The 20,975-nt window shown below is 39.5% G+C and overlaps 1 protein-coding gene across 1 annotated transcript in view; it reads right to left on the minus strand.

Annotated features, from left to right (window-relative positions):
• The window catches only part of adamts12 (ADAM metallopeptidase with thrombospondin type 1 motif, 12), a 381,209-nt gene that overhangs the window by 156,719 nt on the left and 203,515 nt on the right, over nucleotides 1-20,975 (minus strand). Inside the window, exon 16 of the mRNA XM_051928108.1 lies at nucleotides 11,292-12,323. Coding sequence (XP_051784068.1) covers nucleotides 11,292-12,323 — 1,032 coding nt within the window. The remainder of the gene's footprint in view (nucleotides 1-11,291; nucleotides 12,324-20,975) is intronic.

The following is a 20,975-nucleotide window of genomic DNA, read 5'->3' on the forward strand; positions in this document are numbered from 1 at the left end:
TATTTGAGCAATACAGCAACAAAAATAAAATCACAAGCATAAAAAGATTACATAGTTAATTGTATTAGTTTAAATTGAACAGCAATGGGATTTAATTTTCTTTGAGGTAATGTGGCATATACTATATAATTAAAGTTTTAGCAAAGACACAATGACCACAGTTAAAATAAAGCAACAAATATCAAACCAGTTTATACCCTTACAATATATTACATTAAAATCCCCCCAGGGAGCAGGTTGAGGAGACCCTGGAGAGGTGGAGATATGCTTTAGAGAGGAGAGGAATGAAGGTCAGTAGGAACAAGACAGAATACATGTGTGTAAATGAGAAGGAGGTCAGTGGAATGGTGAGGATGCAAGGAGTAGAGTTGGCGAAGGAGGATGAGTAACAGCGTAATGGGGATTGTGGAAGAGAGGTGAAACAGAGAGTGCAGGCAGGGTGGAATGGGTGGAGAAGAGTGTCAGGAGTGATTTGTGACAGACAGGTACGAGCAAGAGTGAAAGGGAAGGTTCTACAGGACGGCAGTGAGACCAGTTATGTTATAGGGGTTGGAGACGGTGGCACTGACCAGAAAGCAGGAGACGGAGCTGGAGGTAGAAGAGTTAAAGATGTGAAGATTTGCACTAGTCGTGACAAGGAAGGATAGGATTTGAAATGAGGACATTAGGGGATCAGCTCAAGTTGGACGGTTGGGAGACAAAGTCAGAGAGGCGAGATTGCATTGGTTTGGACATGTGCAGAGAAGAGATGCCGGGTATATTGGAAGAAGGATGCTAAGGATAGAGCTGCCAGGGGAGAGGAAAAGAGGAAGGCCTAAGAGAAGGTTTATGGATGTGGTGAGAGAGGACATGCAGGTGAAAGGTGTAACAGAACAAAATGCAGAGGACAGAAAGATATGGAAGAAGATGATCTGCTGTGGCGACCCCTAACTGGAGCAGCTGAAAGAAGAAGAAGACATAAAAAGACAGGTTCTGTGTGGGGGTCTGTGTACCTGTCCATTCGGTTTTTACTGTTTGGTGTGGGATCTGAAAAGCAGTGCTAATATTTGTGATGCACCAACTGATGGAAAAAAACACAATGCATTTTATTACTACGAAATACATTCCAATAGAATATAACCCTAAATACGCCCAACAGAGAATAAATGCCAGACAGACAGAAATCAGCTTATCCACCTTAATAAAAACACAAGTGCCTGTGTGTGTGTGTGTGTGTGTGTGTCTGCATATCCATGTGTCCATCTGGTTGCTATGTCTCTTTTTTATGCCATATGGTATGGGATTTGAAAAAGCAGTGCTACTGTTTGCGATGCACCACCTGTTGGAACAAAATGCAATGCACTTTATTACTACATGCATTACAAAATACATTCCAATAGATGGTACACTGCAGACATTAATGTTAATACTGATTACGTCCAACAGAGAGTAACTGCCGGATGGACAGGAATCAGCTTATCTACCTTAATAAAAGGGCAAGTGTCTGTATATCTGTGTGTCCGTCGAGTTGCTAGGGTAAGAAAGAGAAATTTTAAAATAAGTAAAAAATGTAGAAGGTTAAAAAAAAAATAAAACAATGATAAGATACGAAATAAGGGTCTAACAAAAAGTAAATTGGTCATATCGGCCTATTCTGTTGTCCAATGTTATCCATCAGCAACAACAGTGTGGTTGTAACTTTCTTGCACCTGCTAGGGATCTGTGAACAAGATTTAAGGCTATAATGTTAATGACTGATAATATTTGTGTAGTAGGCAATGGATTAGTAAAAATAATGATAAATTGACATGCATGTTGGGAACCCAAAACTCCAACATGACTAGGCTAGTGTCCCTAAATCAGGCCAACGAATAGCTTTACCACTGCATTTCCCCCAGCAAGACGTTTTGACTGTAAGAATGGACAGTTTAATAAGCAATGGGAAGAGGAAATTGCTAAAATGGATGGCTATATCTGAAGAGGCAGAGTTCGAACAATGACCATTACCAAAAACTCACCATTCCTAATGAAACAAATCGGAGACGCTTCTCTTCAGCAGACCCTGGAAGGCTTGTGAGGGTAAAATGAATGCAACAAAATACAGAGAAGTCCTGGGGGAAAGCCTTGGGAGAAGATTTTTTTTTATTTTTTAAACAGGACAATTATTATTACTTATTATTTGTCTGACACTTTTATCTTCTTATCTAATGCCCCAAGAGTCTTTGCCTGCCTTCTTGAACCTTCTGGGACTTGAAAAATGCACCGAAAATATTCCATGGGTTTATGGAAGGCAGAGCTCAGCGTACCTGTGCGACAATTTACTGTCAATTACCCATCCTTCAGAGAAACATGCTGCTCACTACAACACCTATGGGTTGATACTGGGATACTGCTTGTGATTCACATGTGTGTGCTCATCCAGACTTGAGGCAATGATCTTTATGTGCATGCCGACTGGCATGACTGCCACTTGCCTTAGTATTACTACATGTGGAGTGGTTGGGAAATGTATAAATCTGTGTATTACCTAAAATCCTGTAAGACAGTTTAAAGTTTGGAGCAAATTTTGAGAAATGGCTCATTTTGACACACCCAAATTATCACTATTTGAAAGCTGCATTTTATAGGTGACATTACCAACACTTCCATTTTGGTTGATATCGTATGGTTCCTCTGCCTAGATGGAGCAATCATGGAATGAAAAAGATTCGTTACAAGTGTCACTCCATCTCTCCCAGACACTTTGCGAGTTCATTCTGGGGATGTGCCTACCAAGGTCTCCCTGAACACCATCTTATGGCAGTTCCTAGCGAGTTAGGACTGTTCACAAGCTCTTCTAATTCCTGCTGAAATTATAAGGCACTTCCTATATTAGGAAAATTGATAAAAGGCTTTTATTTCTACTCCTAAGAGATGCTTTCCTACTCTGAGATGCTTGACAAATACGGGCACAAATCTCAGTCTAGTTGAGAATTTGCAGCTGGAATTGAATAAATGGTTGCTCACTCATGATCCTCATGCAACCTGAAAGAGATTGAGCAGCTTTGCAAAGAAGAAGAAATGGGACAAAATGCAGCGTTCTAGATTTGCAAAGTTGCTGGAGACCAGTAGGCAGACTGAAGGCAGTCATGGCTGAACACTTACAGTATGCACCCTGTGAAGGACAGCCGGGTCCCATGCCCGGCTGGGACGCCCCTGCTGCATCTGTTCCGGGGGAGCCACCATGGGCAGCTCAATACCTCCCCCGGGATGCTTGGTGGCAGCCTCCCTGGTGGACGATGATTCCCCAACCTGGCGCAGGGCTCCATGGGAGATGGAGTCCTCCACAGCCTGGTTGGGGGCTTGGATGGCCGCCAGGGGGAGCTGCATGGACTTTCCAGCCCAGCTAGTCGACTCGTCAGCCTCACCCGGAAGGTAATCAAGCACCTGGAACGCTTCCGGGTGGGGCATAAAAAAGGCCAGCCACCACCACTCGAGAAAGCCAGAGTCAGGAGGAGGAGGAGGACTAAGCCTGAGGAGGAGGAGTGGTGGTGGTGCTGAGGTGGATAGAGAGAGAGAGTGTGTTAATTGTGATATATTCAAGAAGTGCTTTTGGGACTGTGTTGGGCCTGTGGAACACGGGGAAGGCGTGCCCCACGGCTGAAGAAATAATAAAGAGAGTCTTTATTTAAGTACGTGCCTCTGCCTGAGTCTGTGCCGGGTCGGGCGCTATAAAGCGCCTTTTACAACCCAATCATTTTGTTTTTTACGTTTGTATTTAATTTAGATTGCTTTGCAGAGATCTGTTTTCACTTTAACATTAAAGAGTCTTTTTTGGTTGATCAGTGTCAAAAATGGCAAATGAAATCCACTGAGATTAAATGTTGTATAACACTAAAATGAGAAAACTTACAAGGGAGTGAATACTTTTTATAGGCCATTTATACAATTAATGGTAAGCAGGCAGTGTGATGTAGTGGTTAAGGATTTGGACTTTAAACCCTAAGGCTGTTGGTTCAAATCCCGCTACTGCCAATGTGAGACCATGAGCAAATCCCTTGACGTGCCCAGGCTTCAATTGGAAAAGCAAAAGAAATTTAATAAATTGTGTAATCAATTCTCTCTCAGGTCAGCAGACCAAATGCTTTTACGTGTTCCTAAGACACAAGGTGATCAGGCTTTTTCAGTTGCAGCTCCAAAACTCTGGAATGATCGGTCGTTGCACGTTAGACAGGCTCCTTCACTTGCTGTCTTTAAATCCTATTTAAAAACACACTTTTACTCCCTGGCCTTTAACCCAGTATGATATGTTGACTATCTGTGCACTTTTTATGACGAATTTCTTCAGCTCTTATGTGTTTCTGTTTCTTTTACCCTTTGGTTATTGTGTATCTGATATGTTGGGTTTTATTGCACAGCACTTTGGTCAGCCTTGATGTTGTTTTTAAAGTGATTTATAAAAAAATAAATATATAAATAATAATAAATAATTGTATCATAGCGGCACGGTGCAGCAGTGGTAGTAAGGAGACCTGGGTTCGAATCCCGGGTCCTCCCTGCGTGGAGTTTGCATGTTCTCCCCGTGTCTGTGTGGGTTTCCTCCAGGCTCTCCGGTTTCCTCCCACAGTCCAAAGACATGCAGGTTAGGTGCCTTGGTGATCCTAAACTGTCTCTAGTGTGTGCTTGTTGTGTGGGTGGGTGTGTGTGTGCCCTGCGGTGGGCTGATGCCCTGCCTGGGATTTGTTCCTGCCTTGTGCCCTGTGCTGGCTGGGATTGGCCCCAGCAGACCTCCGTAACCCTGTGAGGATATAGCGGGTTGGAGAATGACTGACTGACTGTATCATAAATGTTGTAAGTCACCTTGGATAAAGGCCTCAGCCAAATAAGTAAATGGTAAGCAGAAAATTATTCCAATGTTACCGAGCGTAAATGCACGACTCTCTGCTAAGCTGGTTCATTTGTAGTGCCTGTCACTTCTGGGGATAGGCTCTGGCTGTTCTTGCCATTATAATAAACATAGAAAATGGATGGGTGGATAAAAGTAAAATATTATTCTATTAAAAATCAAAAGCTGAAATCTTTCCTTTATATTAGTATTCAGACCTCTTGCTGTGACACTCCAAATTGTGGTCAGGTGCATCCTGTTTGCTTTAATTATTCCTGAGGTGCATCTAGAACAAGACTGGGGAACTCCTGTGGAAAACTGAATTAATTGGACGTCATTTAGAAAGGTACACACCTGTGTATGTAACATCTCACAGTTCACACTGCATGTAAGGACAAAAACTAAGCCAGTAAGTCTAAGGAACTCTCTGTAGAGTACTGCGACTGTGGTGTGGAACAAGGGATAAAACCAGTTCTAAAGCTTTGAGTATTCCCAGAAGCACTGTGGCTTCAATAATTGTGAAATGGAAGAAGACTGGGATCACAAGGACTCTTCCAAGAGTTGGCAGGCCAGACAAACCAGGTGGTAACTCTAAACAGAGCCGGTAAACTCTAAACCAGGGGTTCCCAACTCCGGTCCTGGAGGGTTTTTATTCTAACCCTTTTCTTGATTAGTGACCTGTTTTTGCTGCTAATTAACTTCTTTTGCGTTCATTTTAATTGACTTGTTTTTTTAAGATTTGTCCCCTGGAATTTCTTCATTGTTCCTCTGAATTGCTTCATTTCTTTCCTTCAATGGCACCCAAACAGAAATGAAATATGAAATGAGTGAGCCAACAGAATACCAACTAAGTACCTTTTGCTTACTGAAACTTTAGTCTCCTTCAAGGTACTGTTCGTGTAAATGAATGCACACGATCTGCACCACCACCAGCACCTAATCAAAGCACACTTCTTAAATCCTGCCTTCATGCCATAATCACGACTGTTGCGATAATAATCAATACATCCTTCGACACTAGGTTTGTGCCAGCCACTTTTAAAATCGCTTCTGTAACCCCAATGTTAAAAAAGTCTGGTCTTGATGCTGACAGTCTTAACAATTTTCGGCCTATTTCCCACTTACCTTTTCTGTCAAAAGTTCTTGAGCGTGTTGTAGCCTCCCAGCTCACCAATTGCTTAATCTCTAATAATTTGATGGAACTGTTTCAGTCTGGTTTCAGGGCGTAGCACAGCTGTGAAACTGCTCTGCTACGGGTAACCAATGATTTGCTTATGGCAGCAGACTCTGGACAAACCAGCATATTAATTCTTTTAGACCTCAGTGCCATTTGACACTATCAGACATGACATTCTACTGTCCAGAATGGAGAACATGCTGGGTATCTCTGGCACTGCCCTCCAGTGGTTCAAGTCCTATCTGATTGATAGGCAAGAGTTTGTGAGTCTTGGCAACAGCAGATCCAGCTCAGCGCCAATCACACAAGGAGTTCCTCAGGGCTCTGTCCTCAGCCCTCTTCTCTTCTGTATTTATATGATCCCCTTGGTCATATTATTTGTAGCTTTGGACTGGGTTATCATTTTTATGCAGATGATACTCAACTCTATTTCAATGTTAAAAGTGGAACTGCATCAGAGCTTTCTCAGCTCACAACTTGCCTCAGTGAAATTAAAACCTGGATGGAGCAGAACTCTTTAAAATGAAATTGCAGCAGGTGCCCCTTCTAATCTTATATCACAGATCCAGCTTATTCAAAACTCGGCTGCAAGAGTCCTTACAAGAACCAACAACAGTGAGCACATCACACCCATCCTGCTTCGCCTTCACTGGCTCCCTGTGTCTTACAGAATTGAATATAAAATTCTACTAATAACCTACAAAGCCTTAAACAACCTTGCGTCAAACTACATCAGTGACCATCTCCTTCACTATGTGCCTGTCTGCCCACTAAGGTCCTCTGATTCTGGCAATCTTGTTGTGCCCCTCACTAATCTACACTCCATGGGTAACAGGGGCTGTATAGAGCCCAGAGTCTGGAATGACCTACCGAAATTAATTAGATCAGCTGACTCCATGAATTCTTTTAAAGAACAACTCAAAACCCATCTGTTCAGGAAGGCTTTTAGCTCTACCTGACTTTATTACCCTTCTTTCAGTTTACCTCTCTGTCAAGATGCTCATGTAACCTGTGTGTGTGTGTGCGAAACCATCAATTATGTTGTCTGTTAGGCTTTTTCTCTGAATGTACTATCTTACTCTTCTTTATTTATTTATCTGGTTTAGTACAATGCTATATACCCTGCTGGCGGCACGGTGGCGCAGTGGGTAGCGCTGCTGCCTCGCAGTTGGAAGACCTGGGGCCCCGGGTTCGCTTCCCGGGTCTTCCCTGCGTGGAGTTTGCATGTTCTCCCCGTGTCTGCGTGGGTTTCCTCCGGGTGCTCCAGTTTCCTCCCACAGTCCAAAGACATGCAGGTTAGGTGGATTGGCGATTCTAAATTGGCCCTAGTGTGTGCTTGGTGTGTGGGTGTGTTTGTGTGTGTCCTGCGGTGGGTTGGCGCCCTGCCCGGGATTGGTTCCTGCCTTGTGCCCTGTGTTGGCTGGGACTGGCTCCAGCAGACCCCCGTGACCCTGTGGTCGGATTCAGCGGGTTGGAAAATGGATGGATATATACCCTGCCATTCTTTCTTAAACTCTGTGAAGTGCCTTGAGCATAGGAAAGGCGCTATATAAATAAAATGTATTATTATTATTATTATTATGATGGTCACAGTTTGCTAGTTGCGTTTTGGTTCATTTTGTATCTCATTATTGTTTGGCTGCTAATTAAGGAAAAAGGAACAATTAAAGGGTCTGAATCTTCAAGAGCACATCAATTAAAATTAATTCAAAAGAAGTTAATTAGGAGCAAAAACAGCTCACTAATTAAGAAAAGGGTTAGAATGAAAACCTGCAGCCACTGGGTTGATTGTTAGATTGTTACCGCACTGCAAAAGATTGTTCAGGAATGGTTTAAGGAACATGAAAAAGAATTCAAGGTATTGATTTGGCCTCAAAATTTCCCAGAAGTGCTGAATAAACAAGTCCGATCTACTGGGGGTTTCACCTCGCAACTTACAGGACTAAAAGGATCTGCTATTAATGTCTTGGTATCAGATACCACAGAACACCTTCAGACGTCTTGTGGAGTCCATGCCTCGACGGGACAGAGCTGTTTTTGTCAACATTAGGTGGACCTACACAATATTAGGCAGGTGGTTTTAATGTTGTGGCTGATCAAGACAGACAAACATGTAACACAGAAGAGGCTGGATGTTTATTTGTTATTTAGAATTCTAATTTCTCTTGGCACAAATAAACAGTTTTTCTGATACCAAGCCTTTAAGTATGAAGCCTGATATTGTGTGGAGTGGTGGTTGTTGTTGCTCCATGTTCAAATGGAGGATTCTTCTTGTAATGGAGTGCACTCTTTTGCTTTACGATGTGCTTTTCTCACTTTGTTTCTTTGCAGTGTCCCCTGCAACTTCACAGGAAAAGCATTACTCTTTCTGTTACACGAATTTGCGCTGTGAAGTTCCATTCTTGAAGTAATAGATCCTTCTTAAGTTTTCTCAGACTGGGTTCAGTCACTGACACAGAGCTTGGCTTGGCAGAGTGGATTTCAGCTTTCAGGTCCACAAAGAGTAGAGATTGTCAGCTTTTTGCTTCCGAGGGAGCGAGCAGGTCATCAGCTTTTTTGGTTTTAGAGAGTACAGGAGAGAGAATGTATGCAGTTACTTTTAAAGGAAGCAGTAACCTCTGGTGATTGAATTAAAGCCACTTTTAGTTACAGAATCAGTGCCAGTTCATTTTGTTGGCACTTGTGGAATTATGGCTCTTTGTTTGTGCTTACGCATCTAAAATCTGGAAAAGCTTATTGATAGAAATTCGCCAGGCTAATATGGTGGAGCACTTTAAAAAACTGCTAAAAAACCATTACTTTAACATGGCTTTCTCATAGCTTCATTTTAGTGTAACCCTGATATTCTGTAGGTGTATTTAGTTATCATGTTTTTCGTGGCTCCACAATCCGTACTGACCCCGATCTGTGCCACCACAACCTGATCAAAGCACCATGCAGTCTCTACATTGATGGATTGAAGGCCAGAGGTCCACATGACCATCATCGTCTAATTCTTCCACATAGAGCCTGAAAGCAATTGAGATAATTTATGTTAGGTAGAATGCCTAGAGGGGGCTGGGTGGTCTTGTGGCCTCAGAACCCCTGCAGATTTTGTTTTTTTTTCTCCAGCTGTTTTCTGGCCTCCTTGGCCATTGGCCCTTACTTTTATTTTATGGTATATACAAATAAAATTAGGCAATATTCATTTTTTCCTTTCTTCATCCTGTAAAGCACTTTGAGCTACATCATTTGTTTGAAAACGTGCTACATAAATAAATGTTGTTGTTGTTGCTGAGTGTCCATTTGGCATCTCAAGGAGTCTGCAGAGATGTTAGTTCACCTCTGATTTGCACCTTTGCTATATGATGATGTACAGGTCTGAGCAAGAATACTACAAGCTGCAGTTAACTAATTTTCTCAGAAATGCAAGTTGGGGGTGAAGATGGATTTCTGCATCCCTCTTAAATCAGCTGTCTAGTGTGTCACTAAACGCCTGGCAGAATTCCTACTTTTTGCTACATAGCACAACAATGACAAGAAGCATTCAGCTAAAACAATTCTGGAGTGGCTTTGGGACAGAGTGGACCATCCAAAACCCAGACTTTAAACACTTTAAACCCCATAGAACATGAGAGGTCAGACCTGAAGATCACATTTTACAGTTGCTTCCTATCCAATCTGAAGGAATTTGATAGGATCTGCCAGGAAGAATGAGATAAACTGTCTAAATCCAGCTGTGCAAAATTTGTAGAGACTTTCCCCCCAGCAGACTCGGAGCAGTAATTCCTGCCTAAGGGACTTCTAAGAAAGGATTGAATTAAGGGTTGAAATACTTTTATGAATAAAAGAAATCAATTTTTGATTAAAGAAAATTGCAAACCTGAGTGAAAATATGTTTCACCTTTGTTATTATGGATTACTGAGTGTAGACTGATGGGCAAAAATGGCCAATTTAAAATAAATCTAAGACATAATAAAATGTGCAAGAAGGGAAGGGGTCTGAATACTTTCTGAATCCACTGTATAGTAAATAACACAAATAATAAAGACAATAGTGTGACAAATATTGTATAATAACAAGAGGGATAGAGATGGAAGTGATGAAAACGAGACTAGCAGTCGTCTACTACAATTTACCAGTGCTGACAATGCTAACTTAGCACCCTCATTCAGGATTAACACTCAAAGAAGCACCTCCACCGATCCGCACAGGTTCTAAAATCAGACACAATGTCATAACAGCTCTTATGGATCATATGCTAAATCCTTGGAATTTGTGTGTGTTGTATTGTGGGTGCGTATTGTCACACACGTGTGCATGGGAGGCAGCTAAAGGGCTTGAGTAAGGGCAATTCTGAATCAGACCGGGATGTGGAAGAGTGCACTGACTCTTTTTCTCCCTTTCCTGCAGACCATTCACGGGAGATTCCACTTGATGTCACTTCCGGATCTGAGCCTATGGAAGAAGACCTTGCCGGCTCCGTCCCCTGTGATGTCACATCCGGGCATGGTTGAAGACCCTCGTGAGCCCGACCCCTTTGATCTCACTTCCTGTCTTCCCCTTTAAAAGCCTCCACCTTTTCCCTCATTTCTGTTTTGGACTCGGTTTTGTGCACAACAGTGCTATCATTTAAAACTCAATTTGTAGCCAGTAAACCAAATATACGGGTGGCTGCCCCAAACCTTGCTATGGCTCTTTGTGGAGTTTGTGACTGTATATAGATTTCCATTTAGGGGGCTGATGGGGCAGTTGGGGATGTTGCTTGAGGGGGGGCACTAATGCTTGTCCCCCACTTCAAAAGCCTTGCTATGTCACTGGCAATAACCCAATCATCAACACGGGAAAACATGAATCTTAAACCATAAATTTCAAAGCCCTCTCTCAACACAGAACTACAAAGCATAACAAATGTAATGGGTGTGTAATACTTCATGGTTTTAACTCCTTTTTATTTTGCTAGCCTCACCTTATTGCTAATAAATCACAACTGAAATTTTATAAGATGAAGTAGGGCCAACATCTGAACTTAACTCTAAATTATTTAAATTAAACCTGAGTGGAGTAACCATGGATGGTGGACATGATCAGTGTCCAAAACAGACCAGAAAAATAATGTCCACAGGCAGAGCCCTGGCTTAATCCTGTCACATATTAAACCCACTTAAAAATAATCCATTGCAGCATTAACTATATACATTTAAATATTAGGAAAAGCTGAAAGCATAAAACCAACTTTTAAGAAAAGTGTTATCATTATATTTACTGAAAGGCAAGGCATTTCCACTCACCTGACTCCAGTTCCCTGTTAACCAATGCACAGCATTGTTAGAATGAGGACTGTTAGATAAGTATTCATAGTCTTGTGTGGCGTTAAAAGAATTTTCTTGATCAGGACCATAGCTCCCTGGCATTTCTGTAGTATAAGTATTTGAACCCCGGTTTACAGTCTTCTTGAGATTTAATTTGAAGATGTCAACTTTTGGAAATTCTGTTGTTATATTGTAGGGGTTAACATTTTTCCTAAAGACAGGTAGATCACTGTCCGGGTGAACTAACTGTGTAGTTTTAGGTGTTTCTGTATTCGTATAAAAGTGCCAGCTGTCATTCTCCTTAAGGACGGGTCTCTCCGTTGGGTGATTCACTTTAGATTTGAAACTGGAAGAACGGTTGCTCATTGAAGGCAAAGTTGAATCGGTTGACGTGGGATTAATTGCAAAAGTGTTAGTCTTTTCTGTGGGAAACTCTGAAATTTCTTCAGACACTGGTGTGGAGTCATCAGTCAAATAGTCATATCCTGTAGTAAGCCTTATATTTTTTTTAATAATGGGATCAGCTTGAACATCTGGAGTGCTCCCATGTTCTTCACCTAAAAGGAAGTCATCTTTTACATTTTCCTTACTTGTTTTGTAGTCATTTGATAAAGATTTTTTTGAATTATTTACTGGGATTAAGTGTTCATTGTAATAGTCATTATTCTTGTCTTCTTCCACAATGGAAGTTGTGCTTGACAGAGTTACCAGTGTACTTGGTGAAACAGTTGTCCAAAATGTCTGTGAATAAGTTGGTGGAACTGTCACATTCTTTATTCTTTTGGGCAAAGGCATATTCCGCACAGGACCACCAGTTACTTTTTTGGATGGATTAAACAATCGTCTGATCTTTGGGTACTGTGAATGCAACTCCTTTTTATGGAAAGGACAGCTTTGAAGCCCACAGAGAGATTTGGAATATGGCTTCTTAGCCGTATCACAGGCCCCTTTGGGAGCTCCCACACAGATAATCCTCCTTGTTCTAACTCCTCCACCACATGAGACTGAACACTAGAGAAAAAATGAACAGAAAGAAGGAAAATGCTGTAAATGAATTAAATACAAACACTTTGGTAAAATTTTCACTTTGTGGACATTTAATGAAACCATTAAGTCCAGGTCAAGCATAGGCTAAATTTAAATTAAACATCCATCCAGAGACTGATTGTAGATTGTCAGAGAAAACCGTAATTGAGACATAGTAAGCTAAAGAAAATCCATCTAATATTGGATGTAAAGTATACACATTTCAAAAAAGGGCACTCCAACCAATGACACACAGCCCCTTAAAAATTATCCACCCGTTGGAAATTAGATTTTTTATTTAAGTTTGAATCACCCTGGATTTAATTAGGCTTTTTTTGACACTGAACAACAAAAATAGATAGATAGATAGATAGATAGATAGATAGATAGATAGATAGATAGATAGATAGATAGATAGATAGATAGATAGATAGATAGATAGATAGATAGATAGATAGATATGAAAGGCACTATATAACAGATAGATAGATAGATAGATAGATAGATAGATAGATAGATAGATAGATAGATAGATAGATAGATAGATAGATAGATATGAAAGGCACTATATAACTGATAGATAGATAGATAGATAGATAGATAGATAGATAGATAGATAGATAGATAGATAGATAGATATGAAAGGCACTATATAACAGATAGATAGATAGATAGATAGATAGATAGATAGATAGATAGATAGATAGATAGATAGATAGATAGATATGAAAGGCACTATATAACTGATAGATAGATAGATAGATAGATAGATAGATAGATAGATAGATAGATAGATAGATAGATAGATAGATAGATAGATAGATATGAAAGGCACTATATAACAGATAGATAGATAGATAGATAGATAGATAGATAGATAGATAGATAGATAGATAGATAGATAGATAGATAGATAGATAGATAGATAGATAGATAGATAGATAGATATGAAAGGCACTATATAACAGATAGATAGATAGATAGATAGATGATAGATAGATAGATAGATAGATAGATAGATAGATAGATAGATAGATAGATATGAAAGGCACTATATATCAGATAGATAGATAGATAGATAGATAGATAGATAGATAGATAGATATGAAAGGCACTATATAATTGATAAATAGATAGATAGTAGCCATCAAAATATATAGTTAATAAATAATCCATAATTTCAAAAGAAATAACCAGTTATTAACTACATTATTCCATCACTACCCCCCCAGTTCATACCTTCTACTCCACACATTAATTCAAATAATTAGCTAAGATTAACCATTTTTTCTTTTCACCACAAACAAACATTTAATTATTACTTTACTCCATCACTACTCTCTCAGTACACTCCTCCCACTCCGCACATTAAGTCAAATACACACATTTTAAGTAATGATTAGATAGACATTTAATATACTGATAGATAGATAGATAGATAGATAGATAGATAGATAGATAGATAGATAGATAGATAGATAGATAGATAGATAGATAGATAGATAGATAGATACCACATTTTAACATTATTATATAAAGTTTCGATGTATTGAATACTTTGTTCTTTCAAAGTTTTAGAGCTCTTACATATTTAATAAGTAATATTTTCCAAACTGCACACACTTCCTGTTCCCATATTCTAAAGGAATATAAAGTGAACCAAACTGTAATACTCTTTATTAGTTTTAATCATTCTGTGACATTTGTGGAAGTAATCTCCAAATTTAACTGTTCATTGGAAAGTCAATTTATTATTTTAAAATTTTCTGAATTAAAAAAAAAATCAATCTTAGTAACAGATTCAGAAATGATAGTCTATGCATTTTTGTTTCTTATTACAGCCTGTTTTGAAATAACGATGTAATATTTTTAGAACATTTATCAGATTAAATAATCATCATCATTATTAAAATAAAGAGTAATGACATAAAGTAACTTTCAGTACAACACATTTAATCATGGTAAATCTTTTTGCTACTTATCTTGGAAAATGTTTATGCTTTGCTTTACATATCACCTAAGAATTTAATTTAGTTGATATTTTGAATTTACCAGGGTTGTTGCTCTGTGAGAATGAAATGACAGCAAAATGTACCAACTAAGACTATACCCAGAATGGCAAAATATTCAATCATTCCTCTTAATGTAAAGTAAGGTCCTGTCAGCATCAGCAGCAAAAAGGAGCTGCAGAGTGTGCTAGTTTAATGGGGACCCCGCACACACACACACAAACACACGCACACACACGCACACACACACAGAGGACATACAGCATTTCATGTTACCTATTTTCCTAGTATGCATGTGAAAGGCATGCATGTGAACAAATGAAGCATAGGTTGCACAAAATTATGAAGAAAAGGGATGAAGCTGAGAAGTGCTCTTGAGAGCAGAGTGTAACCTGCAATGGCAGAAGCATTCTGTCCTTCTGATGACACAGTTGGCAGAGACGCGCCTTAGAAGACTAGCCATCTCATCAAGGTCAGTGGTGCAGGGATACCAGGATACACAAGACGGAGCTTCAGCCTGGTGACCCTGTTGCAATTATAGAGCCAACCAATTATTCTTAACTGAAAAATTAGAACTAAATGCTTTTCAATACCAGAGGCTCATGGAATGTGGAACTGAAAGGAAGGATGTGGCAAGCAAATGTCTAATTGGAATTAAAAAATAGCAGGGCTGAGAAAGACAGAGTTGAAAGTTGGAAAAGAAAAAGGTACTTTTTAAAGGCAGACAGTGGGAGAGATACCCTACCTGACCCCATAATGGATTTCTATGGTGGCTTTTCATTGTAACTGACCGTGGACCTTTTAGATGTTTATTTTCTCGAAACAAATGCAAACTGAATTTTCTCTCCTCCAACTGGTAATAGCACAGTTACATTATTAACAGACATACTGTGTATTGTTAGAATCCATGTATGTTAATCTGATTGGAATTGCTTTGTTACCGTGAGTTTAAACTAATTTATATCTTAAAGTGTATGCTATGTAATTAATATTAATCCATCCATCCATCCATCCATTATCCAACCTGCTATATCCTAACTACAGGGTCACGGGGGTCTGCTGGAGCCAATCCCAGCCAACACAGGGCGCAAGGCAGGAAACAAACCCCGGGCAGAGTGCCAGCCTAGATTAGTATTAATATTTTTACTAATTGCATTTAACCTTTGAAATTTACAAATAAATGAGAAGTGCTATAAAAAATAAACTTTTTAGAAGCGATTAAAATACACATTGCAGACTTTCATTTAAGGGTGTTTCCATACATTTTGGTCACACCGTGTAGAAATGACACTTTTCTTACATGCTCCCAAACCCCTCATTTCAGGGCACCATAATGTCTGGGACACTGCAATGACAGTCGTATTTAGGACTTTGTCACATATTCCTTGCATGCAATGACTGCTTGAAGTCTGCGATTCATAGACATCACCAGGTGCTGAGGGTCTTCTCTGGTGATGCTCTACCCAGCCTCTAATGCAGCCATCTTCAGCTACTGCTTGTTTTGGGGGCTTGTCCCCTTAAGTATTCTCTTCAGCATATAGAAGGCCTGCTCAGTTGGATTAAAATTGGGTGACTGGCTTGTACACTCAAAAATTACCCTGTGTTGTTTTAGCAGTGTGTTTGGGATCTTTATCTTGTTGTAGGATGACGTGCCAGCCAATGAGTTTGGAGGCCTTTACTGGAACTCGAGCAAATCAGATGTTTCTCTATACCTCAGAATTCATTGTGTCACTGCCATCAGCAGTTCCATAATCAATGAAGAGAGTGTGCCAGTATCTGTAGCAGCCACACATGCCCAAGCCATAACACCCCAGCACTATATTTAACAGATGAAATGGTACACTTTGAATCTTGGGAAGTTCCTTTTGGACTCCACACTTTCCTCTTGCCATCACCCTGATGCAGGTTCATCTTTGTCTTGTCTGTCCACAAGACCTTTTTCCAGAATTCTGCAGGCTCTTTTAAGTCCTTTTTCTCAAACTGTAATCTGGTCATCCTATTTTTGTTGCTAACTAGTGGTTTGCATCTTGCCGTGCGTCTTCTGTATATCTGTTTGTGAAGTCTTCTGCTGATTGTCATCTCTGACACATCCACATCTGCCCCTGAAGACTGTGTCTGATCTTTCAGATAGGTGTTTGGGGCTTTTTCTTTACCATAGTGAGGATTCTTCTGTCATCAGCAGTGGAGGTCTTCCTTGGCTTATCAGTCCCTTAGTGATTACTGAGCTCACCAGTGTGTTTTGTCTTCTTAAAGATATTCCAGAGAGTTGATTTTGGTCATCCTAAGGTTTTGCTGATGTCTCTAATGATTTTATTCTTGTTATTCAGCTTCTCAATGACTTCTTTGACTTTCACTGGCACAGCTCTTGTCCTCGTGTTCAGCAATGACAATTACAGGCTTCAAAGAGTAGAAACAAGAAATAAGAGGTATCTTATGAAGCAATGAAACCCACCTGAGGAATCACAAACACCTGGGATACCCCACACGTTATGGTGACCTGAAATGGGGGGACCATGAAGAAAAAGTGTTGTCATTTCCACATGCTGTGAATGAAATGTATGCAAATACCCTTAAAGTAAGTTTACAACATGCACTTTAATCACATTTGAATTGTTTGATTTGATATTTTAAATTGTGGACCAGAGGGGTAAATCAAGGAAAATTGTGTATTTATCCCAAACATTATGGAGGGAGGGCACTGTACTCTAGATAAGAGAATCCTTTCGGTTTTAGGACTCATTAAAATACTTTGCTTCCTTCTGCAAATATCACTCTGAGACTAATATCAGGACATTGGTAATCAAGAGTGGGATTTTCTACTACAGTCTGTAAAAGGCAATTGCTCCGAAATTCACCACAGTAAGATAAAATGACTGTACTTTCCTGTTTCTAAAAAAATATGATTTTTAAGTGTAGCATTTAACAAATTTAAAGCCAACTAGACTCGCACATGAATAAAGTTAGGGCAGTTCTATGATATCTAAATTGCATGTGTTAATGTAGCATAGCAGACTCTTGAACACCACAATTAAAAAACAGAAAATGGCTTTAGTTGTGTAAAAAGATTTTAAACGTTGCTCGAATACTCATTATTACAAAATTAAAGACTGATAGTGTTTTATGGGTGGCACAGTGATGCAGTGGTAACGCTGTTGCCTCGCAGTAAGGAGATCTGGGTTTGCCTCCCGGGTCCTCCCTGCGTGGAGTTTGCATGTTCTCCCTGTGTCTGCATGGGTTTCTTCTGGGTGCTCTGGTTTCCTCCCACAGTCCAAAGACTTGCAGGTTAGGTGCATTGGCGATCCTAAATTGTCCCTAGTGTGTGCTTGGTGTGTGGGTGTGTGTGTGCACCCTGCGATGGACTGGCGCCCTGCCCGGAGTTTGTTTCCTGCCTTGCGCCCTGTGTTGGCTGGGATTGGCTCCAGCAGACCCCTGTGACCCAGTAGTTAGGATAGTGGGTTGGATAATGGATGGATAGTGTTTTATTATTGTAGGGTCCTAGGGCGACCCTTATTTCAATTTCAGACTCGTTATTAAGTAGACTTTAATCGAATGCCCCAAATCCCATAGTCTTACCACACTATTTAGTACCATAGTTCATTTACATCCAATAACCCTGGGAATTAGACAGAGTATTCCAACAGACAGGAGAGAAAGTTACACATTATTCATGCATTATACATAATAGTGGCAACCCTCTTTTTGGGGATTTCACTGTTACAGGTTTACAGAGTAAGCCTTTACATCATTTTGCATCTCAGGGTGGCTATAGTTATTTATTTTAGGCCTACACAGGTTAGGATTAGGGTTAGTGTTAGGGTCCGTTCTCATCAAAATTCTTCCAGTGTTCCAACATTCTACTCATTTATAATGTAGAGCAGCACTTCAAGATTCTGCCATTTTGTTTAATGACATTATTGTTTTCCCAGACCAAGCTATAAACATTTACACATTAGTTAATTGTACAGTTAATCTGTGCTATAAAAGCCTACAGATACAGATTTCATTTTAGGAGCATTTGTTAATTTCTGCCACACTATGCTTCCAAGCAACTTTGATGTGTCTTATAAATGCACTTTTTTATTCACAAGAATAGTTGACCCATCCATCATTATGCATATGGAAGAAAACAAGCATTGTTCCATTAGAAAGGACAATAATTAAATACCAAGAAAAATCATTCTTTCCAACATCCAATTTAATATCCAGCCTGATTCTGGCTTTTCTTCTCAAAATGACATTGTTTATTCTTAAAATGAGCATTGTCTTTCTATTTTAGTCAAAATCGCTGCTAATTAAACTAGATTCAACAAATTCCACTCCTGGGAATGTCAGAAAGCTGAGTGTTTGTGGAAATCACCGCCTTTACTTAAACAGTCACTTAGTTAGTTTTAACAACCTAGTTAAAGATGCCAGAGCTGCTTAGTTCTTCAAGTTAATTTCCAACAGTAAACTCTGATTGCTTGCACTGCACCTCATCCCCTGGAGTAACTTCATTCACAGGAAAAACACTCTTCTATACAGCATTCTAATGCAAAAGAAACACCGCCTTGGATTGTCAAATGCCAGATCAGTTGCCGCCATACCATGTATAACATTTATTACACGTTGTCTTTAAAGTCAGTTTACTCATCTTTTCTTCTGTTCTTTCTCTATCCTGTTCAGTCTACGTCTGACCCTGTCCCAGCCCCTGCTGCATCTCTCTCTCTCTCTACAGCTTAATCCTCTTGAGGAAGACACCTATGGGTTCTTTAAAACTCAAGAAGTGGAGCTGGAGTAACGGTAGCCAACTAGAATGTTTGATGCTTTGCTGGGTGTTTGAAAACAGGCTCCGATATTTAATAAAGCTTGAGTACTGTCCCACAAAGTGCCAAAACAAAAAGATCTGTTTGCTCAGTCCTGTCCTGTCTGCCTTTTGTGCAACTCAGTAGGCCAAGTGTGACAAAACGTAATCCAAACATCTTATTGGATGCCATCAATAAGGTTGTCTCCCGTATCCCATTTTGTACCTACTGTAATTGGCAATAACGTAACAGTTGCAAAAATAATTGGATCAGCAAGGAGTAATGGAGGAGTACAGTAGGACTACTTAAATATACGTACCGATTGATTTTATTAATGAGAAGGACTGAAGATGCCATATGGTGATGCACGGTTAAGATAGTGAAACAAAACATTAGGGGAGAATACACCATAAACTCCATATCTGTATCTGTTGAAACCGAGTTAGGGGAATAATGACTGTCACTTTGAAGTTTCATCTGTGTGGGCAAGTCAATGCTCAGATAAATATCAATGCAAAATTATAAAAATGGCAATAAAGTTCTTAATAGGCAATATTCAATTTGTATTACTGAAGAAAACAGAAAGTGAACCATCACATGATCATTACCAAAAATAATTGAAAAATTAGCATAAAAGAATCCTGCGTATACATTATACTGTTTGCCCCTTGCAGCCGCATTGCTTTAAATGAAATATCATAACTGCTAAAAGCTGCACTCATTTGTTATTTTACATACTGTAAGCAAACAGATCATTTTTACTTCTATCAAGCATTCATTTTATTGGTGAAAATAAAATGGCCATCAATAAATATGTCCTAAGTAAATAGAATAATTTGTCGTAGCCTAAAAAGGATCAGGCAATTGTGGAAGATTAATGTGTTTTAAGGAAATTATCTGAAAAATGTAACATTCTAATTATGCTTGCATGTCTAAAAGATTTTATCATGCAATAATTCATTATTTCATTAAAATATTTTGATGAATGAATACAATAATGAGTAGAATTTAAATGTACAGAGTGCAACATCCAGCCAACTGAGATCAAATAATGCATGCTAATAAGGTGCTTCAAATGCATTTGATAAATTTAAATCTTAATTTGAGATAGAAATGGCTGTTATCACATAGACCTTAACAAATTTATTCTATTAAGAGACCTAAAAATAATCACTTTGGATACCGGCCAAAGCAGTGTACACATATTTGTATTTCAGGAGAAGGTTTAACTAGGGCATACTAAGTGCATTTTCATATTGAAAAGTCTACAAAATCTTCATTTAGTTTAATCTGAAAACTTAGGGTAGGTCAACGACATGTATAACGACATCCAGCTATGCATGTGTAACAGGTGTCTAAAATACTAAGTTCGGTTATTTGGAGCTTCACCAAATCCTGATAATATTCATTATGTTGCATGTTTTCCTGTCGTGTTCCTGTTATATTTCCCTGCTTTGTTTATTGTGTTATGTTACGTCACCAGTGTGAGCCTCTCTCAGGGTTCGTTGTGTTGTTGGGAGAGGAGGTAAGCACGCTGTTATTCTCTGTATAGTAGAATTAACTATTTTAAATTGTGTGAGTTAGTGCTGGGTGGTATACCGGTTCATACCGAAAACCGTTTTTTATTTTTTTTATGATATGGATTTTTCTTATACCACAACACCGGTTTAAATTGCCTAAAAGACGTTCGGAACGTGGCGCAGCGGGAAACTGTTTAAGTGGGGACCTTTTTCACTGCTACACCGCTAAACACAGATTTGTTGCACTAGGGCTCTTTTTCACTGCTACACCACCAAATAGTGGACGGTAGCATAGGTATGCCGCGCGGTGAAAATGGACAGAGAGCA

Source organism: Erpetoichthys calabaricus, chromosome 5 (genome assembly GCF_900747795.2).
Source record: "Erpetoichthys calabaricus chromosome 5, fErpCal1.3, whole genome shotgun sequence".
Classification (NCBI taxonomy): Eukaryota; Metazoa; Chordata; class Cladistia; order Polypteriformes; family Polypteridae; genus Erpetoichthys; species Erpetoichthys calabaricus.